The sequence below is a fragment of the Phasianus colchicus genome, chromosome 2, assembly GCF_987193195.1.
Source record: "Phasianus colchicus chromosome 2, bPhaCol1.hap1.1, whole genome shotgun sequence".
NCBI classification, from domain to species: Eukaryota; Metazoa; Chordata; class Aves; order Galliformes; family Phasianidae; genus Phasianus; species Phasianus colchicus.
Genome location: NC_143437.1, coordinates 22,094,005 through 22,116,995, shown reverse-complemented (window position 1 = coordinate 22,116,995; position 22,991 = coordinate 22,094,005). Strand labels below are relative to the sequence as shown.

The following is a 22,991-nucleotide window of genomic DNA, read 5'->3' as shown; positions in this document are numbered from 1 at the left end:
GCTAATATCCATCCTGATAAATGTACATTGGTGGCAGAGGTAGAGAGCATTAAGAAGACAACTGGTACCAGCATGCCAACTGCTGGTGCTATTTTCCATTCAGGTGTTAACATAGTTGTATGTGGTTTGCGTTTTGTTCAAGTGCTGTTCTCTGCATGACAGTGAAATTTGAAAGAAAGGTAGCATAAGAGTGAGAAAGAGGTATTTGTTGGGAAAGGCAGGGTTAGAAAGTTCCTGCACTTTTCCTGTTACTCGCTGCTTAGAACGTGCCAGCAGGTGGCATTGCTGTCCATCTGCACTGCCTCATACAGGGTTTTCTTTGTTTTTCTCCTTTTGGACTTTGGCTTCACAATAATTCTGAAACCCTCTAATTAGCCTGCAAAGATGTGTTGCTTATGGTGCATGTTTGTTACTGCTGTCCTATGAATGTAATCCAGTCTTTCTCCCTTTCCTCCTCCTGGCTGGGCTTTGAACAGACCACAGTCTGTTCTGGCAGAAGAAAGGTTGGAACTTCTGAGTAGCTATACGCAATGGGAATGAGTTGCTGAGATCCAAGAGGGACCTGGAAGGACTGGGTGCTCTTGCACCATCCTTACAGGAACTGCCGAGTTCTTCAGATACAACACTGTACTCTTCCACCTGCTAAATAATTTTATGCTTCCAGTGTCAGAATAACACCAAAAGGAAAGAGGGGTATTTCTCTGGCACTGTTTTGTTCTACATCTCTTATTTAACCTGTCTTCAGACTAAACTACACGTGGTCTTTAGGCAATCTGATACTGCTGATAATAAGGCTGGAAGAGGTACCATACATGGACCCTGACTCATCAGAAGTCTCTGAGAATATAGCATTATAATCACTAAATGGGAATAACAATAATTACAGTCTGAGAGTGGATACTGGGATTTAGAAAATGCATTTCTCTTTCCCCACACTCCTGCCATATCATCCAATGGGGGAGGTTAGATACATTTGGTAGAAGCAACGTGCAATTGTGACCATAACAGCTGACAAGCTGTAATCTGCTTATCCAGTCAGGACTCCAGGAATTTTATGAAGTATGTTGTACACAGATGTTCATGAAACACCACATATTTCACTGTTCTTCTTGTAGCTTTTCTCTTTGCCTGTCATGTTTATTAAGATCTCTTCCTGCAGAGATTCAGTTTGAGAGTGTCTTTACACAACTGCACAGAAAACACACACCAGTCGTGGGAGACTTGGCCCTGCAGCCCACCTCTTGGGGTCAGTACTGTGTCTTCCTAATGTGAGCTGGCTTGAAACACAGCTTGCTTGATCACATAGAGGGAACAAGAGGCCCCTTGTGCAGAGGACAGCAGTACCAGCAAGAGGCAAGCTCCCAGACTGCTATGTCTGTGCCTGGCACAGGTGGGTGGATCTCACTGAAGCTTCAGAGCCATTTCTCTGTTGGAGGGCACAACAAAAAAAGATGCTGACTCATACAGTCCTGTGCTTCCCAGAATGATTTTTTGCCAAACTAGCATGCACTGTGTAGCTTATCCTCCTCTGTCTGAGTGGTGAAGTTTACATAGGAATACTGGAATGGTCTTCCAGGCAGGGCCCAACCATCCCCAGTTTTGGGCGCAGCCTGTAGAAGTGTTCTGGGGAAGGAGCGCGAGCAACAAGACAGAGATATTGCTTGTCCCCTAGTATGTTTCTTTCCACAGCTTCTAGGAAGGAATGGTTTAAGCCTTCTGCTGTAGTCTGTATCTTAACCACTTACTTCAGTTTATTCCTGGAGCTCCCTTTTGGAAACACTCATCTGTTTGATCTCTGAGCAATGCAGTGTACACTTCAATGAGACTTTGTGTTGGGGAAAAAAAAAAAGCTTCCTCTTGTTTAACTCTTGCATGCTTTTCATGTGAATGCTTAGTGCAGGGAGCCCTGAGCCATCTGGGGCTGTATACTAATATTAAAGGGTTCCAGTATCTAGAATTGATAGGAGTGGCTTGACTCACAAAACATTCATTTTGTTGTTTTTCTCATTTTGTGGTAATACTGATCATTGTAAGACGTGCTTGGAAGCACAGCGAGGAAGGTTTAAAGTCAAGGTTGTATCTGTAAACCACTTTGCTTCAGAGAACTTCAGACTTCTGCAGTTGTTTAATCCTAGCTATTTATCACCTTACATCGTGGGATCTATTTGAAGAGGTAGCAAGCAGAAAGCAAGTGGCTGCATTTGCACCTTGTAGAGAGGATGTTTTTTTGTTTAGCCTTGGTTTCTACCATTCTTGCCTTCCTCCTTTGCATGCACAGCGTGCAGTAGAGAACTAGAACGGCTCTTGTGTTTGGCTAGATGTGGACAGATTGCTTGTTTAATTAACGACAACAATTACAAGAATTTGTTTTATATTTCTTAGCTTTGCTTTAATTCTCTGCGGTTCCATGATGAAATACATAAACAGTGCAATCTCAGTAGACAGGTATTTCCTGTGAAGCATACTCCAGTTCCCCAAGGTGTGACAGCTGTCTGAGCTATATGCTGATAGAGCTGAAGAGCCTCCTCCTGCACATCTTTGCAGGCCACCACAGCCTGTGGGCCATACTAGGCTGTAAGAGCAGAGCTGCATTTTCTTTCTTACATGAGTAGTGACTCTGAAAAGTGTTTCAGCCCCTTGAAGCCGAGCCATGCACCTGAGCTGCTCTAGTAGTGTTGCCATTATGTGTTAGCATGTGCAATAAAAGTCTCTGATTGCTTTTTCCTGGGTGTAACAATGTCCTTTGGACAGCATAACACTACCACTGATGGGGCAACAGTGATGCTCTAGGCTGACACCAAGTCTTTGTTCAATTTGGAAAGAATGAGGATTTTGAATTATTCTTGTTCAGTTTACTGAGTTATTTGTTACTGGCATTGTGCTGCTATTTCACTTCTCATTTTTCTTTAGGAATTAAATCACTGGACTCTAGTCTCTAGAGTGGGTAAGAACAGAACAGTCTCATCTAAGTTGTGTAGAAATGCTTTTATACACTAGTAGGCAGTGCAGTCCAGGAGAAGCAGAGCTGTAGAGCAGTACAGCTGTCAGTAAGGGTTTAATGTTCACACTATACAAGTGCTAGGAGGTTTTCTTAGTCCTGTTTCATGGTATGCAAACCTGAGAGTCAGCTGCAACAGATCATTTAGGTTAGCTTAATCCAAAAGCAATCCAGTTTGCCCACTGTGTCTGCTCAGGTATGTGGACCATAGCTCAGTAGGTAGGGGGACAAGCAGGAGTTGCACACTCCTGATTTAATCTGAAATTCTAATTCAGTCACTCAAAACATGAAATTAGGATAAGGCAAAAATGAGTAGTTACTTGCTGCTGCATGCAGTGACCAAAGAATGATTTCGTTCAGTCTACAGTTCATAAGAAAAACAAGTGTTAAAAGCACAGTGCAACAACTGAATATCCCAAGCACCTCTCCAGCTCTGTGTCAGTATCTGTTGGTGCATACGCTGTGCAAAAAGTTGCAGTCAGTCTCCAAGTAGCTGGCTGCAGGCAAGCATAGTGCTTGTTTTGTACCTTTCAGAGTACTAGATGGCCAGATTGGTACCTGAATATCCTTTCAGCATGAGATGGTTCTGTGAGCCCAGTGTAACTTGCAGAAGAGGTACAGGGAGAAAGTGGTACTATTTGAAAGTCTGGATTACATTTTATTGTGGAATTAGAGGTGGCAGGTAAACTGAAGCTTGACAGCTGTCACAGGTGCCATCACAGCCTGGCCCTCATATGTATATGGCTTTGACCAAAGGTCAGATTTGTCTCCCTCTGCTGACTGCAAAACAAGAATGGTATCTGCTAGCTGGAGGTTGTTAATGAAGGATACAGTATGATCACAGCATGCTGTGATAATATTGCAAATGATCTTCAGGTGATTGCATTGGCTTTGCACATTGGTGCAGGAAAGTTAGTTACTCCAGATTCTCCTTTGGATAGAGTGAGCACATTACAGACACTGTACTGTAGCAAAGAGTTTTATGTCAGTAGCAGAACGTTCCTTCTCTCCCAGCAGTCTATCAAATATTGCATCATAACAGTCAGTACTGAGGGCATCAAAATAGAACTTGAGTACAAAAAATTGTCTACAGAATTGTAGCATGAAATTCATGAGCCCATCTCAGCCATCAGTCCAGCAAGTATAGTGGCTTGCAAATATATTTTTAAAATGGTTAACTTTTTTCAAAACAGTGGGGTTTTTTTTAGATGGTGGCATCTTGCTAGGGATGACAAAACTTCTAGATACCTAAGGTTACGCTAACTACGTCAAGCTTTTATTGTACTGCATATACACAGTCACACCACTTCACAAGGACACAGAGCCAAAAAAAACATCAAGTTGATTGTCAGAAGGCTTGAACCTCTCCCCTGTTGACCTGGAGCTGAAGTAGCCAGTCCTAAACTGGATGGTGTATTTGGAAGCCCTGAGTTTTTTTTTTATTAAAAGTGATCTTCTGCAGCAGTGTTTATGAAGGGGCTAGATGCTACAGCCTTGTTTAGTCTTAGCTAGCCCTGAGGAGAGTGAGAAAGAGCCACAATTCCACAGTCTTAGAGAGCTGTTAAGGATTTGATCTTGATCTTTGTTTTTATGCTGTGATCCCCCAACATTTCTACTCTAGGATAAATTTCATGTACTGGAATTGTTCCCAGGGTTGGCATAGCTTCAAAGGATTTTGTTTTGGCTGTAGTACCCACATGCTGTTGCAAAAATCCCTGGGGAAAAGAGTTGGAAACAGGCAAAAGAACAACAAAGCTATGCAGCGTTCTCCAGGAGGCTATATCCCAGTGGGGATGATTCCCCAAAAGCCAGTCAGAGGGGGGAGATCCCTATTTTCCTTCCCCAGCTCCTGCTGGTCTCCAGAATTTTTCTTAGTCCTTGGCTTCTCTCTACAGGAACCATGATTTTTACAGCATGATGTTCTCTTTCTTTTCCTGGTAGGACTTTTCCCTGTGGATGCTGAGTTAGGGCCCCAGTAGCTTTTCCTGACTGGTGTTTTCTTGTTTACTCAAGGTCTCAGCAGAACTATGCCGGCCTACAGGCAATTCAGTTTTCATTAAAGATTCTTCTGTAATAGTATCGACTCACTGGCCAGCATCCTGCAATACTGGAAAGCTCTCCTCTGAGCACTTGTGAGAGAAGAGTGGGGGAATGGACCTTCATCTACCAGAGCCCTTCAGCCATTCACAAGAGCAGCTTATTGAAACAATCTCAACTTTGAGCTGTGAAGAGTGCTGTAGATGAATGCTGATTCCCTTCCCCCTTCACTGATACTATCCTTCAGTACTCTTTCAGAGTTAGTCATAAACATTAATTTCATCCCAGTGAATTATTACTGGGATGCAAGGGTGTAGCACTTACCTCAGTAACACAGAACACAGGACCAAGAAGAGCTTTTGACACAGAACTGATGTATCCACCCACAACAGTGTTACATTTCTATCTGCTCTGCAGGCACAAGGTTCAGGGGTTCTGCCTGCATAAAAGAGAAAATATCCAAGAAACCTGAGCATGCTGGGCAATTAGGTTAGTCTTCCATCTCAAAAAGTTTGAGCCTGCTTTGCTTGAGCTGGATTGCTACTCAAGAGCAACACTGGGTTTACCTGCATCTCCTGCAGCACTGAGGAAGGCTGTTAGTTAGAAAAAGTAGTTCAATTCTGACTCAGATACTAGCCCTAACTTACAGACCTGATCCTGCAAGCCTTTCTCATGTAAATGGGACTTCTTGCATTCAGCCAGCAACTCTCACTAGCTTGGGCCAATAGCTTTAGGAGGTAACTTCATCTAGGCTGGGGGGAAAGGGAGAAGAAGAGAGATATCACAAAACTAATTCATTTTCCACCAGGAAAAAAGTAATAAAAAATAGGATAGTAAGTGAGCCTTGTCCATAAAGTTGCTAATTGCTTCTAAATTAAAGGAAAAGCTAGCATGTGTGGTAATAAATTGTCACATACTGTGGACATCGGCAGCAGTTACTATGGACACAGCTTCTGAGAGAGGCAGACAGAAAGAGAAAGATGGAACAAAGAAGAAATGGTAGAGCTAAAAAAAAGGGTTAATTGGAATTTGGAGAGATCACTGTTTAAAAACCTTGTTCAGTACAGAGTCAGTAATCCTTGGCATTCCGGAATTCTGGCATGCTCCAAACCCTCCTGGTGGGCTGGGTGCCCCTCTCTACATCCTCAGAGATGGTCTTGATGTCACTGATGAATGGGGAAATCTTGGACCGGGACTTAAACGTTGTTAAGGAGAGGCTGGTTTTGTTCTTTGTGTTCCATTGCTTGGCGAGCTTCTTGGCGTCTTCCTCCTCTTTGATCTTCTCAACAGCTTCCTGCAGAACAGAGCGGAAGAGTCGAGATACTTCCTGCACTTCTGGTTCATATTCAGCAATGAGTTGCCGGAATCTGAAAGCACAGTCAAGGCACAGCTTTGATTAAAAACATCAAATTAGGGATTGCTGCCAAGTCACAGTGCTAAGCTTGGAACTTGCGCTCTTAGAAAATGGGACTCCCTGCACTGAAGGGAACAATAATAGAGAGGAGCCATGAAGATATGCTCAAGGTCTCTAAAATCCATAAAGCCAGAGAATATAAGGAAGCAATGAATCACTATTTCTCAGAAGCACAAGAAATAATAGGGAACACCAAACAAAGCTATGAGCGTGGCATCTTGAAAACAGAAGGAAGTGCTCTTTTCACATAATGCCTATTAAATCAGAACTCAGTGCTATCAGTAGTTTAAGAAACAACACGCTCAGACAAGTTTGTGGAAAACATCCTCATCACTGCTGATCAACTGTGATTGTCCGCATGCAAATACTTGCTCAAATAATCTCTGAACTGCTGCTTACCAGAAGCTGAGGATATATCACAGAAGAGGTCCCACTAGATTTCTCATTTTTCAAATTCTCTTTTTTCCACAACATTACTTAGTGGCCACTAGACAAACTCTTACCCAGTAAAACTCTTTGTTACACATTCAATCTTTTCTCAATATTCAAGTTCCAATGGATTTCTGTAAGACAGCAGTGGCTTAGCAGATAACTTCTTGATTGGAAGCACAGCACTGTACCTAATTAAACAATTCTGAATTGCACCGCTGTCTTCTCAACAAAGAGCTCAGAATGATTTCTTGTCATTTACTAAGCTAGCTTAATATGAGGGAAGTGAAGAATTATCACTGTTTCTTTTGCAGGTGGGGAAGATGAGATGCAGAGCAGGGTAGTTTTTGTGAAGTCACTGAGTCAGTTCCTGGCTGAAGCAAGAAGAGAACGTGCTGTTCTGGACACCTGGTTGAGTGACTGGTCCCCATTCTGGACAGCACATGAGCCACTCTTATGGCTCACACACTGGTTGCATAGATATTCTAGTTCTTCTGTAAGAGCACATATTTATGACAGATGGTAATATGGCTACTCTTCTGATAACATTCAGTTCTTAACATAAAGATTTTACCTGTAAATAGGGCTAAACTGTTACTTTACTAAAATCCAGGTGGTTATACTTAATGCAAGTTAAAATATGTAATATCTGCAAGCTTTTGATATTTTCCTGTAACAGAACTGAGTAATGATGGAAAATAGTAGGAATGTATTTAAGCAAGACAGCAGTTGACAGACTAAAATCCTGCCTCTAGGGTTCTTTTGATCATCCCTAAGAATGTAACAGAGAGTTCAACGTACTCCAGAACTGCAGTGTATAATGGTACCCAATGGCACTCAAGATATTAAGGGCAGAAGGAAAGCCAAAGGTGTAACTGAAAGATTATTTGTGTGTTTATGCTTTTGATTTTTATATGGAGGCCTGATATTGGATGCATCTCCTGACATCATGCTATAACGCAGATATTTCAGTGCTTGCTCTCTCAGAGCAAGTATTGACAGCTACACATACAACTGTGAGGAGACCAGCATTGCACAGTGCTTGTGAAATTCAGTATCATTCAGAACTACCACTCACTTTCAGGATACCAAATGATCAGTTACCAAAGTCACAGAGATGTTTCTTAACTACTGCAACTGCTTAGGATGTATTCCTAATCTCCCTCACCCTAACCATCATCACCTGCATCCCTAAGGGTTATCACATAACAGTGATGAGATTTGCTGTATACTGCAAACACAATTGTAGAATGGTTTGGGTTGGAAGGGACCTTTAAGATCATCTAGTTCCAGCCCCCCTGCTATAGGCAGGGACACCTTCCTCTAGACCAGGTTGCTTACAGTCCCATCCAGCCTGGCCTTGATTGCTTCCGGGGAGGGGTCATCCACAGCCTCACTGTGCAACCTGTTCCAGTGTCTCACTACCCTCACAGAAAGCAATTTCTTTCTGATATCTAGTCTAAGTCTTCCCTCTTCCAGCTTAAAGCCATTTCCCCTCATCCTGTCACTACACGCCTTTCTGCCTTCTGAGAAGGAACTTTGGTTGCATTATCAAAGATCCACAAATACAGTTCTCACAATAAATACACTCTTCCCTTTATCCCAGTCAGAAGTTTAGACAGATGAGTCTATCGAAACCTCAGTCTTCACAACATTATTATTATGCCAGGGAAAGCATCTTCAAAGGTCTTTTATTGCAGAGGTGAACTGAATGAGTCATTCTGTTTTATCTTTATGTGTATTTTAAAGAGCGATGCTGTCATACTGTATCCATCCACCAGTACACCCTCTTTTCCTTGTATTGGCAGTTGTGCACCCAGAAGACCCTAGTACTGCCTCAGGTTTTTGAGGTTGTTTAAAAACCTAACAGAAAACAATCCCAAAGACTGTCTGCCAGTCACTCAAAGAAAAGCCACTGTCTTTCAAATGGAAAGGGGAAGGAGAGTTTTTTTCTCCCTCCACAGTAAGATGAACCCTGTCCCTTTATTAATGCCCACCTAAATCCAGGATCAGCATGTATGTGTAAGGGAGAGCTGATGTATAAAATTCAAAAGGCATGAGTGCCAGAAGCATTTTCCAGCAGAAAGGACGAGCAGTTTATCAGGCTAAATGAGTCCATGCATTGGAAGGTAGGTGATGTTTACAGCAGCCACTTGTACCCAGCTGAAGCCATCCTCCCTAGCTCCCTGTGAAAGCCAGTTGCAGTGCTGACTGGTCAGCAGTCTGTTCTCTGCACAAAACACACAACATATAAAGCCAGTTAAACCTCTGGAATCAAGGACCGTGGGTTTATATCCTGCATGCCATTACAGGGAAACCAACTCTACGCAAAGCTGTTTAGGAGAACCAAGCACACAAAATTGCACAAGGCTTACCTATCTTCTCGCACGGGTTAACACCCTTACACTTTTGCATGAAATAGTTTCAAACCCAGCAACTGTGCAATGATATCTAAAAAATCCGTCAACAGGGTTTCCTTACTCATCTAAAAAGTACACCTATCTATCTTATTTGTGAAACGAGTTCAGATGATCAGACCAGTAGCTAACCTGTAATATATTACAGGAGTTTAGTGTAAACACCTTAAGACGTGACTATCAACAGAAGTCACCTTAAACCAGCACAGGAGCCTAAAGAGCATGTTATGTGCACATAGAAATGAGTGTGTTCAGTAGTCCAGGCTGTGCTTTCGTCACAGTCCAAACAAATTTGTTTCAGTTGTGACCCTTCAGTTTCCTCATACAACCATTTGATTTTAAGACTGGCTGCACTTGATCTGTCTCACTTTGTAGGTCCTCAGTTAAATAGGTTTCCTAAATAAAGCCTGTACTTTAAAGACCTGTTAAATACAGTAGAAGTTGGTGGACTTAAACAATATGCTTACAGTGAAGCGTGTTCCCAAGTACCTGCCCAAACTGGGAGTTCTAAGTAGATTTAGTCATTGACAGAAAACATGGGGTGCTTAGTGCTAATAATCAGCTGCCGACTCCTGAATCTTTATGTTGGGCAAGATTTCTGGTGATGCTATGAAGCTGTGAACAGCTTTGATAGAGAAGGTTGCTCGACTCACACAGGACTATGCCAGTCACACTAACTGCTACTCTGGAGTCATATCAACCTCAAACTTGAGAACGTAATTGTAAACGAACACATTTCTGATCGTAGTCATTTGTCTTACATTCAAGCTTACTCTGAAGTCAACTTCTGCTATAAATAATCCTTAGAAAATTACAATCCTAAGCCTATGCTATTGACGATCTCAGATCATAAAAATGAGGCTTTGCTTTTCTATACTATACTTTTTTTGTTTCTCTCTGGACAGAATCTGACAGTTTCACTTTTCCCAAAACTGATGGAAATGAAACTGTCTGTAACCAGCTCTGATGAGAGCTATAGCTCTAAGTAGAGATGGTGAAAACCTACCATTCTGAATTAGCAAGCTATTAGTCTGCTCATTTTGTTTAATCATGTCAGCTAGGTACGAAGGGCCTTACCAAAAATCACTGTCACTTCCTTCAGATGGCTTTGTGGTTTAAGCTGTGTGAGCCATCTCCAACCCAGTAATATACAGTTAAAGTTACATGTGAATGCAAAGCTTTATTTGTATGAGGTAAATCAGATCTCCAGCTGTGGAAGAAGTGATGATATTTGAAGTGTATTTGAATCTTAAAAAATGTCAAGAGGCTGAAATAAAATCTTCTACTGACTCAAAATACGCTTTTACAGAACAGACAAACTGAATCTGAAAAAAAAACCCTCCATCTTAAGAAATGCTCCTTTCTAATCTCCTCCACATCCTAAGAGATAAGAACTCTCAGTGGATGTGACTGTAGCTCCACAAAAAGACAATTTGGACAATCAGTTAGTCCTTTGAAGAACAAAGGGACATCTCTGACAATTCATCAAAAAGTGTTTTGTTGTGGCTTTGACTCTTAGCCCTAGTCTCACAAAAGAGAGCCTGCATGACACAAACTAAACAAACTCACCCTTCGTGCAAGACTCACACTACCTGTGTTACTTAGGTATTTGCATGCTTGCTTTGAAGCTCCATCAAAAAGAAATTCAGTTCTTCAAATGTGTAAAATGAAGGGATGAAGGGAACAGAATCAAGGGCTTCTGCAAGGTACACTCTCAGCATCTGCATTTCCAGATCCAAGTTTGGAGACTTTTCTTTTTTTTGGGGGGTGGAAGATTTTCTACAAGTTGCTACATATTATGAAGTCACAAGGTATTTCAGGGAAAAACATCAGAAGCAGAGTGATTAGAATACATAATTGGAAGTTTTAAGATTTCAGTCAAAGTCCTAGCTATCATAGTTATCCCATATATTTTGGGGGCAAGTTATTACAATTTCAAAGCTTTCTCACTTTCTGAGAGGAGAATTAATCCAGTTTTAGCTGTCTTCTAGTTAGGCTGCACGCTCCACTCTCTTGCACATTCTCAACTCTCAACTCAAGCCCCGCTCTTCCATTTTTTGGCCTCTCAGAAGGCAGAGAAAAAGAGTCAACTGTTCACTTTTCCGACACAGGAAGAAGTAGTTATCAAATAAAACCAGAACATGATAGTTTAAGGCAAGCAAAATACAGTTTTCCACAGCAAAGTTATAATTCAGATGTGGAACTCCACCACAGATAAGAGAAGTTTACATATTCAAAAACAAAATAAAACAAAAAAAAAGAAAAAAATGAAAAAAACGACCCAAAGAAAAAGCCACATAGGGCAGTTATGGACAGAACTACCATTCCACAAATCTCCATGTGACAAGGCACAGTGAGCCAGCAGCCATACACAGGATACCATCCATGGTGTATCCGCTTGCCTCATTTGTTTCCTTTAGACAGACGCCACTAGATCACACACAGATCAAACAGACCTTTGACCCAGTCCAGTTCTGCCATTTTTATGGCCATGACATTCTTTTCTCAACCACTGATTTGAAATAATTAAGGCATACAATCCTCTTTTTTTTTTTTTCCCCTCTCTACATGGCTTTGCTACCCATACAAACTCCATAGCATGGAACAAACAAAACACACCACTTCTTGAATTATACCATAATCCAGTTTGTTACAGTCTATCACAGTAACTTAAAAGAGGCCTTTTCAGAGGATGGTTTTCTGGTTTTTTTTGGTGACACACACATACAATTTGACAACACTGTTGAATATGTTTACCTCCAGTTAAAGGTATGCTGGATACTGAATGAGATTGAACAACTTCTACAAGTTACACTGAAATCAAGAGGGAAAAGAAACGCACACAAAGCATCTTGCATCATCTGTCTCAGTTAAAAATAAAAATAAATAATAAGCAAATGGTTAATGTCACAGCTTAATACTCTTCTGAAGTTATGAACCTTGAGGCCTCCCAGCTCCAATGGCTCTATGGAAATACCTGTTTGCCAGACAAACCTTGCTCAGGGGCCCTGAGGATGTTGGAAATTACTCAGAACCCCAAGGAGTTTGTAGTGATTTGTTTACAGCATAGCTTAAAGTTATACAAACACAAGGCAAGTATGTTGCCAGCAAGTCATATTTTCGATGACACACATATACAATTTGACAACACTGTTGAATATGTTTACTTCCAGTTAAAGGCATGCTGGATACTGAATGAGATTGAGCAACTTCTACAAGTTACACTGAAATCAAGGGGGAAAAAAAAATGCACACAAGGCATCTTGCATCTCAGAAGGGAAAGAAAAAAGTCACCTCCTTCCCTTCCAGTTTGGATACCCCTACAGTTAGGTAGGTTAGTTCTAGTTCAAAGCCAATCTCACAAAAGGTTGCTCAGCCATCAGTGAGCAATCCAGCATCTAGGATTGCTTGGAAGGCTCACCAGGAAGTGCAAGAGGCTCCATCACAGAAGGCAGAAGCACTACCTAGCTGTTCAAGCTGAATGCTTGCTCTACCTGCATGTATATGATGGAACTAGCATGCTCTCCTTCCTTTTTCAGGAAATATATGACTCAGAGTGAAAAATACAATAGCACCTTTGGCTAGTCTGGACATTGTTGGGACAAGTGCCTCAGTAAAGCTTCTGCACAGCTTAAATCAAGGAAGGAAGCCTCAAATTAGAGTGGATAAATACTAAAGCATGTTGTTCAGCAGCTGAGGAATCTCCACTCTCAGAGATATTCAGCAATAGATAGGATAAGGCCTCAGCAACCTGACCTGGCTATGAAGTTGGCCCTACTTCAAAGAGAGGCACACACTTCCAGTAATCTCTTTAAACCTTGCTTATTCAAAGATTCTAAAGACTGAAGCAGAAGCCATGAAATACTGAAACTGCAGCAAAATCAGGCAAGATAAAGTTTATCTGGATGGTAAGGAGCATAAAGTACTCAAGCCACTCAGAGAGAAATGGCATTTAGTAGCTTTCCAGAAAAAATGATACCACATTAAACTGACTTTAAACATTCAGCCTTTCTTCTCCCACAAAGACATTGCCACAACACAACCCTCAATACAGGATGCCCAAGTCTTGGTTCTGTTGGTCCTAACAACTCTTGCTCCCCCCTCACACACCATAAAGAGGAGAGAGGGAAAGGGAAGGTGTGGATCATCAGATCTTTTACTGTACCTGAGTATGACAGGCCCACAGTAGGAGGGATGTATTTTGGTACACATATCCTCCAGCTGCAGCCTTTCTCCTGGGCTGATATCATAGCTCTGCTTTGGGTAGCTGACCAGCCAGCCGTAGTCCACCCCAGTCTTGATCTTGCGATATTCATTCTCCCGCTCCCGCTGCTGCTTCTCTGCCTGCTTGATCTGCCAGCTCAGCTCCATCATTAGCGTCTCAACCACCATCTCTGTGGGGTTCCTCTGGGAAATCCGATTTGGGGGCTCATTCCACCTGAACCAGGATGCCAGTGACATAGTGCCCTGCGTGTCTTCACTGGGAGCAAATTGGGGGTAGGGAAGGAGAGAAAAAGAACAGCGCCATCATCAACACAGCTCAGACAAGAACTTTCTCCCCCACACTCCCCTCAAATCTGTTGTTCACTTACAAGGGCTAGTGGATTAGCCATTTAGAGGAACTACTAATTGCTGAGCACCTTGAGAAATCTTATCTGTGACAGCCAACTTGTGTAGAGAGGCACTGAACTGCCATAATTAAAATTACAGGCATAATTCCTACATCTGAAGTCAAGTTATGGGACGTCTTGCTCCCACTGAGATAGGCAGGGGAAGAATTCTCCTGTCCACAGAGCAACAGGGACTAGGCCTTGCCTGTCTGAACCCTCATGGGAGAGCAGGACCTTACATACAAAAATTCAACACAAGGAATGGGGTGTATATAGGCACTGTGGTAGCCAACAGGGGATCCTCAGAGGGAGCAGAGAAAAGGTAACACCGGCAGATAGCAGAAATGATACAGTTCAGATCCTTACTTCTTGATGGCAAAAGCAACAGTTGCATTCATCACAAAGCCAGGGAGAGCTTTAAGTATTATTTAGCAAAAGAGTTACCATATGCAATGGGAGAGGCTACACCATCTTCTCAGAGCAAAAGTCCAACTACCAGTTATACCAGAATAGCACACCTTAGGCACACCACCAGTAGCAAAGGAGCTGAGGTTGGGCTGAGAGCAAAGTGGCAGCATATCAAGGTTTAGACTGGTATTACTTCTAAATGAAAGGTTTCTGCTGCTGGGGAGTTACACAGCACTTAGAATGCAAAACAAGCTGCACTAATCAGCTCAGTGAAAGATAGAATTAACTCCCTTTTGTGTAGTCACTTTCCGAGGATAATGCATGGAATGAAATTATTAACAATTGTATTTGTATTTAAACAAAACAGAGTTCAAAGCAGTCACCAGAGACCTGAACAGGAGTAAAACAGCATCTGTTTCTTCTTGCAGCATGCTTGTCTTGCTGCTCCCTTCTATTAGCCTACAAGGAGGAGGGGTGGCACAAATCATGCTTGCAGCTGGATTACCAAAAGTCTCCTCCTGGCTGCAACTCAATCAGGACAGAGTGTCAGCTGTTAACATAAGAGCCTGATTCTGCAGGGCCTGAGAAAACAACTTCTGATAAGAGAAACAGACATGAAGACAGACATAAAAGAGAAAAATAAGCTTTTAAGCTGCTACACTGAGGCCTTCAGTCAGTGCAAGTCACCAGAAGCTTGTGACTACCCTGCATTCTCATTACAGCTGAGACACAAGTTCTCAGACTTCCTAGAAGAGCAATGCTCAACAGGATTCTGCCTTCAGTGCCAAAAAGCCATCATCCTCTGCACTGGAGGTGAAGGCCGCTTGAGCTGCTTCCACAGCTTTATTGCTTGCTATAATGTAGCCTTGTTCTCTTTCAAGAACGTGCATAGCAAATAACACCATTAAAGAACAAGGCTCCAAAAAGCTGGACGGTCTGTACTGTGCCCTGAGTTTGAAGTGATCTCAGAGACTGATGCTTAGGCTTCATTAAAATCACAGTGCTCACCAAAATGCAACAAAGGACAAGTTTATCTAGTCCAGTATCTTTCCTCTCACTGCCAGCTACAGGCTTCTTCAGAGAGATGACATGTAAGGGCTGAAAGCTTCCACAGGGCACAGGTCTGGCTACCTAGATGTGTAAGGCTGCACATATTCCTCTGAGACTGTATAAACATGAGCGTCTGTACTAATTTGCAATGCTTACATGAGGGATCACTATAGTGACCGTTTTTCACTCTGGAGTAGCAGCTGTGATTATCTTCCCGATAGCACTCCTAGTCGGCACTTGCTGGAAGTGCTTCTGCCCCTATCTAATTTCTGTGCCCTAGAGGAGGAGCAGGAGGTCCCTTCCTTTGCTTTCAGCACCAGTGACTCCAGCCAGCAATCTGCTCCTGCTCTCATATCAGCACTGCTGCTGCTTACTTGCCCAAGACACATGAATGAACTCAGTCTGGAACTGGTGTGCTGATAGTTTCAGCTCCATAATCTCATCACCGTAACACGTGCCTGGATCTTGCTATGTGGTCACCTCCACTCACCAGTTCAAATTATTAAGGGTGAAGATCTTTAAAGCCTTTTCATTGGTTTTATCACCCCTTATGTGGCACAAAAGTGTGCTCTCTGCTAGCAGAGGAGAGCAGCAGAACAGACTACAGGTTGTTATAACAGATTGTAAAATCTCAGGTTTATTTTTCAGCTTATGTGACAACTGCCATTTATCATCAGCTTTTACAGGTATCTAACCACTTAACATACCATTATTATTTTCTCTTGCACCTGGACTTGATGAGAAAAAGCCTACGCTATTGGTTCTATGTTACCTGCCTTTCACGTGGTGATGGAGCATTCCTACTGCCTTTATCTTTTTGTTTCACCTTACAGGTCTCCCTCAAACAAAGTAGTCGTGCTTGAGACCTGTTTTGCCTTGCCCAGTATTGCAGAAGGCAATCAGTTAGAAAAGTAGCTTGCATATTTTGTCTGAGCAAGGCCTGCTGAACCCTACCTTTGCAGTATCCCATAGCTTTCATAAAGCACTGATCACAGACAGATTTGCTTTTGAAAAGGAACAGAGATGGTATAGAAGCACAGATACTACTGGTTGTCTGCCAGGGAGAAGAAGCGACACTGTCACCCTCACTCTGACTTCTGACAAACTGTTGTGAAAGTCCCACAACCCAGCTGCCTTCTTCTCCATCTCTTACAACACAAGGGCAGCATCTGGTCAGCAGTCACCCCAAGGCAGCTGTGAGCACCCCAGTATGCAAGAACCAACCTTCCAGTAAGGTGCCATCTGGAATACCTCTCCAAGCAATGAGTGCAGTCTCAGTCTTCCTCACATCTTCAGAGGGATGCAAGGAGGAGCTTGCCCTCCACTCTGGCAGTGATCCATGTACTGTGTTGGCTCTGACCATGTGTCGAGCTGCTCTGGTCTGAATAGGTCTTGCATTCATCTTTCACACGTTATTTGAAAAATTTACTTACACCTAAGATCAATATAAAGTAAGGAAAGCATCTCACCCATAACTGAAATGGCCAGTTCTCCAACGAAGAAAAATCATATGCAAGCATTTTGTGCACAGTGGCAGCTTGTGCTGGCTGTTCCTAAGGGAGCCTTGTTTGTCTGAGCTTGTTTCCTTCCCCATCTCTCATCCATCACCTCCTCCTTTTGAGAGTTGGAAACTGGCCATCTCTATTTAGCAGGCTTGACAAGCCTCCACACTTTCCACTACTGGTCTTTGCAGCCTGCAGCAGGCAGCATGGGCTCCCTTAATAGTAGCTGCTGTTTTCAATTTAAAGTTCACATGCAGGCTAATCATTAAATGACTCAATATGGCTTTCCCATTAGAAAGACTTAAAGGACCATTGGCAGGATGTAGAAAACTATAGGATGGCAAAAGTTTCAGCCTGTCCTTACTGGGGAAAAGGACAAATTTACACTTTGCAAGCATTCATGTTAGAATTATTAAAAGAAAGAAAAAGGCACTTCTCCATCTAAATACAGATCTTCCTGCTGCACAGTGAGTTTTCTGCTTCCTTCTAAAAGGCTGTCCTGGAACCTGATGAACTACTCAGGCATTATTTAAGCAGAATTTCAGGGTAGCTTATAAAAGTTCCACTCCAAAAGCAGTTACATATTTCAAAGCTTTTGATTCACTGACTGCACTGCAAGCCAAACTTTCCCTCATGCTGTCAATTGCAATTCAGTCCAACCACCTCACAGGATTTTAAGCATAAGTTATCCGTAAGTTACACCAAAGTCTGGTGCAACTTTCCTTTCTTTAACAAAGCCTCTGATGATTTTCTACAATGTTTGGTGATGGTTAGTAAGTACTTCTTTTTTTAGGTTAGGAGACTTTTTTTAGGTTAAAGTTTCCTTTTACCTTTAAAGGAGCTTTCTGCCTCCCCTAATCTCATTTTTGTTCTCCACATAGGCAGCAATTCCTGCATATCTCTCCTTTTACAGTTTATAGTTCTCCCCATCTTCCACTTCTCTACCTTTTCCCATATTTCCCCATGCAATTTTCTCTTCTTGCTACAGTGAACATATCAAAGAATCAGCAGAAGTACCGGGGTCCTCATTCTTTCTTTAGTTTCTCACCTGCCTATAACAAGATTTCAGATTCTCCTACCTCTTTTAGTGTGAAAGAGAATGTTTCCATAGCTTGATCTGTGGCTACTCTTTTGCCAGATGGAGGCTGTTCATATAACCTGGCAGCTATCAGCCTTCTTCAGGCTCTTGCAGGTGAGATCACCACCTGCTAAGACCTGTTACACCAGGCTGCTTTCAGGTGAGTCAATCAGCAGGACCTGTTTGCCTTGTAGGAAAATTTTTTATTCAAAACTGCATTTCACTTTCATCGAACCTTCTCTTGGTTCTCAGCTTCCAAAACTCTCTCGGACAGGAAAGGAATAGACAGAGTTGAGAAATGCATATTTATGAAAAAAAGGAGCTTTGCTTTCTAATACAGGTATGTTTTCAGTTTGATAACTCTCCTTTGCAGCCTGTCAGTGCAGGAGTACTACCAAGAACACCTAGCGACTCCCAGTGATCATAGGGGTATGACAGCTGTGTGAGAGCAGAGGGAGAAAAGATGTGAGGGGCTGGATGAGCAGAAGCCTAATCCACGTTGAGTGACGTCAATGGAAATGTTGTCACTCAGCTGGCTATAGATAGTCCCAGGAAATCCGCTGTCACTCAGGCAAAGTATACCGACAGACTGGTTTTAGGAGCTGGGAAATGCCTTCCCCCCATCCCACGGGTGGTGGCTCCTTGCTGCAAGAGTCAGAGTGCAGAGACAGGATTTGTTCATGCAAGATACCAACTCAGTCTTGCTCCACACATTCCAGATCAGATAGGAATAAGCATGAAAAATGATTTCTAAAAGAAGAGTGACAAGCTCCATCTCCAAATTGTGTTCATAATTATACTTCTTAAGAGAAATGCAGCCACAGGGAAAACAGGAGATATGTCACTGTTGAGCATATTACAATAATTACTTTTCATTTGCTTCTTTGGTAAAGATTTAATGACGTTATCCAGAGAAGTCAGAAGCTCAGTGCCCTCTGGACGACTGTCTCTCCTGGCTGCTACACCCAGGCAGGATCTATGGTCATGGCTATACAGCTACCAATACCTGCAGGAGATACCATTAGCAGGCTGAACACTAGAGATGAACCCCACACTACTTCTCCTATGAAAAATGACAATTCAATTTTGACAATTCAATGACAATTCAATTTTGCTCTAAACAAAGAATCTCAGCAAGTTCTAATTAAGAAACTGCTGCCAATGCTTTCCCAGTTTTATTAATATAGCCATAACTTTGACAAGAAACCCTACCCTCTCTTCTCCATCACTTTTATGGAGAGTTACTTATCAGTATTCTCTACACATAGGGACTTTTACTTTAGCAAGGCTCAAAGAACTCTATTTCCCATCCAGCTGAATCTCTTATTGTTTAGTGACGTGGGAGCTACTTGTTGTGCTATTGTAAGCTCAGTGGAAATTATTATAACCTGAGATTGAGAACCCACATCTATCTGCCAAAGTTGCTATGAGGCAATTAATGCTGAAAAAGCAGTACATAGAGCTTTTCAATCAAGAATCTTATCAGCAATGCAAATATCATGATCGTAATGCAATATCATTCCTCATTCTGACCTGCAGAATAAAGAGAGTGAACTCTTAGGGACACCTGGGGGCTTGCATACAGATCACGGCAAGAGAAGGTGTGCTTAGCTTTATGAGCACACCTGCCCTCATTTTGATGGACATGAGGTATTCATAGACAAAGAATTTTTACAGTGGTTAAAATATTCCCAAAGACGTGTCCCTGTTTTGAGTGGCAGGGCATTTTGAATAACTGGATCAAGTCAAGACTTTAAATGAAAGAATATTTCTTATTAAACCTTCGTGGCTGCAGGTGTTTGAGGACAAGAAAAGTGTCACAGCAGTGTGAGCCTGTGAGCTGACTGGAGCAGGGCACTCTGGCACCCAGCAGGCACTTCTGCAATGCCTGCTGATGCCTGTGAACCCAATCCGCCTGCTGCAGGCTGGCAGTTCTGGTGCTGCCCTAGTCTGCTTCTGAATGACAAGCACTCCTCAAAGTATGTGAAAAACCTGCTGCCATTCTGCATGCAGGCTAAATTCTGTATGAACAGAAAGCTTGATTGGCCTTCTGAAAACACTCCAGTGGTTATGGTACACATGGTTATGTTCATTATCTAGGGTTAGTAGCTTTCAAAAGAAAAAAAGAAAAAAAAACCTTTAAGTGAAATTCATTACAATTTGTGAAAATTGTTTTTAAGTGAAATTCAATAGAGAGCACATTACAAACACTGCTTTCACCTGGCCTGCATGTAGTTTTTAATCCATTTTTAAAGCTTCAGTCTTCTAGAAAGCAAGTATCTGGTGCATTTTATGTCTGCACCTTGATAGCAAGAGGGGTGAAGAAAGAAGAATACAGCATCAACTGGGCTCCAAGCTCAGGTATGGGTAAGAAAGGTATTTTTCAATCACTAGTGAAAACATACACAGAAATGGTAGCTGATCTAACCTTGTACAGCTTCATAATCTTAAAAGTAAGTAAAGCTGGACTAACGTAAAACAGATTTACTTCCCTGAAATAAAAGAGCTGTGTTGATTAACTTCAGATAAAAATCCAGACTACTGATCTTAAAGAAAAAGCAAAGGAAGAGCCCAATAGCCTAAAGCTCCACTAATGGCAGGAACTCTACAGAAGATAATCTTCCTGTTATCTGCAGAAGAAAAAGGGTGGGTGTTACTCAAATCTGCTTACAAAGCATAGTAGCATTTTACAGTTTGACTTCTTATCAGAGCAAATGAGTTCCATCTGCTATAAACCAGGGCTATGTTCATGCCAAATTCCCACTCATGCTTTAAACAATGTTTTCTAATACTAACTGCAATAACACTGTCATTTGCAACTTATCCCAAACTGTTACTTCAACCTAGGATGTTAAAACACACACTGATTTGCTCTGTTTGCCCAACCTGTTATTAGAACTCCTATATTTTTTCTCAGATACAGCTATCTTGCTGTGATAGATCAAACACTCCTTCAATTCCGTATCTTACTTTGATCTCTGCAGACTACAAAGTCAGGTTTCCAGTGAGAGCAGAGGGACATGAAGTACTCTTCATGAGACATGTAAGTGAGAGTTCAGAAAGTAATACAGGCACATAGCTTTCTTGTCATTAATATTACATCAACCACAAATTGCTGTAATAAAGCAGCAACAGGCATCAGATGCACTGATCTAACACCAAAAGTTTTCAAAATTACAACTCTTACATCCTCAGAACATCATTCTCTATTCTACTTTTACAGTAACTACACTATGTTATTGAACAAGGGAGAATGGTTTTAAACTAAAGGAGGAGAGATTTAGATTAGATGATGGGGAAATTTTTCACAGGGAGAGTGGTGAGGCACTGGCAAAGCTGCCCAGACAGGCTGTGGATGTCCTGGCCCTGAAGGTGTTCGAGGCCAGGTTGAATGGGACCCTGGGCAGCCTGAGCTGGTGCTCATTCTAGCGGTTGGCAACCCATCCTGCAGGGGTTAGAACATGATGATCCTTGAGGTCCCTTCCAATCCAAGCCATTCTGTGATTCTAAACAGAAAGCTGTGTCACAAGCTGTGGAGTTCTCAAGCGTTATTCACTGCAGATACAGCTATAGAATTACACAAAAGGAGAGCTCGAAGCTCAGACCAAAAGCATATTGTACTTGTTGCCATGTCCACTGAGTGCTTGTCTTTTAATTCATATATTGTGCCACACACCAGACTAAGTGCTGTGAAAACAGGTGGGCAAGATGCGCGTTCTCCATTCAAACAGAGCAGTGCAAAAGCGAGAGTAACTCCCTGCATCATAAGGTCAGAGCACATTTTTAACGTTCCTATTCAGTACCGAGCCTGGGCTACAGCACCTATCAGAAAGGGTATCTAAGGGACAGCCTCTAAGTCTCACTCTGCCTCAGTGCACCACATTAACCTACAGGGGAGTTCTCCCTGGTCAGAGGAACGTGAAAACCTGCGTCCAAGTTCGGTCCTTGCAACAGAGATCACTTAAAACACACACACACACACACACGGTCAACATCCAAACGATGAAAGCTAAGCTTACAGTCCAAAAACTTCAGCCTTTCTCCAGAAGTCACCAGCAGCACAGGTCAGTGTCGGCTGACGGGAAGTCCCGGCCTCGCTCACCTCCACTCCACCGCTCGTGCGGGCGGGCGGACGGACAGACAGACCCACGGCGGAGCCCAGAGGACGGTGCGGCACGTAGCGAGGCCCTCCGCTCTGGGACGGCAAACTTACACCGGCTGCGGATTAGCCGCGTGACGACGGCCGGCGGCTGCGCTCGCAGCGCTGCTCTGGGGCTGCGTCCGCCCGAGGGACGCGCTGCGTGCCGCCCAGCCGGCGCCTCTCGGCTGTCCGAAAGCCCGTCCGGCTCCTCGCAACTTTCCACCGCGCGGCCGAACCCGCGCTTCGAAGAACCGAGGAAGAAAGCCGGCGCGGGGCACGCCGTTCGCACTTTCCCCAACTCGCTGCAGGCGGCTCGCCCCCGCCCCTCATCGCCTCACGGCCGCCCGCGGCTCCGCTCCCTCACGAGGCGGCGGGAAGGGCACGGCGACCGTCGCAACACATCCCGCAGCCGCCGGGCCGGCCGTGAAAAGAGCCCGCGCGGACAGCCGGCCGCCCCACGGCCGCAGCAGCCCGCCCGCCGCCTCCTTACCGCGCCCGTCCTCCGCCGAAGTCGCGCGGAGCCCCGCTGGCCGCCCGCTGCCGGCGCCTCGAGGCGGGCGGAGACGCGCCCGCCGGCGGCCGCCGTTGCCATAGCGACTGCGCTAAGCGGCCCGGCCCTGAGGCGGCGCGCTCCGGCCCCGGGGCGGCGGGAAGCCTGCAGGGAGCCGCGTGTCTGCTTAAACGTGTGTGGTGAACGGCGGCGCGCGGATCTCGGCGCTCGTGGCCGGGGCGCTCAGCTGCAGCTACGGGGTCACGGGGCTGTCCGAGCTGTGGAGGGAGCGAGCGGGGCGAGGGGCCGGGAGCCAGGCTGCGAGCCGTGGGGAAATGGAATCAAAGCGGAGGGAAGGGGGAAACCCCCCGGTTCCGAACAGACCAGCTGGACAGTTAGGGGTTAAGAGATGTCCGC

General features: G+C 43.6%; 1 protein-coding gene across 10 annotated transcripts in view; it reads right to left on the bottom strand.

Annotated features, from left to right (window-relative positions):
- Positions 1-22,690, bottom strand: part of RD3 (RD3 regulator of GUCY2D) — a 29,762-nt gene extending 7,072 nt beyond the window's left edge. The window contains exons 1-6 of one of the 10 annotated variants that reach the window (XR_016464028.1): positions 16,833-17,087; positions 13,461-13,775; positions 6,089-6,402; positions 5,687-5,787; positions 5,360-5,474; positions 1,230-3,778 (exon numbers count right to left, since the gene is read on the bottom strand). Coding sequence is in view for 7 of the 10 variants with exons in the window: in XM_090135099.1 (XP_089991225.1) it covers positions 6,105-6,402; positions 13,461-13,775; positions 16,833-16,957 (738 nt within the window). In the remaining 3 variants the exon portion in view is untranslated. The other 9 variants (XR_016464026.1, XR_016464027.1, XM_090135105.1 and 6 more) reach the window with 9 other exon arrangements.
- Between the last annotated feature and the right edge of the window lie 301 nt (positions 22,691-22,991).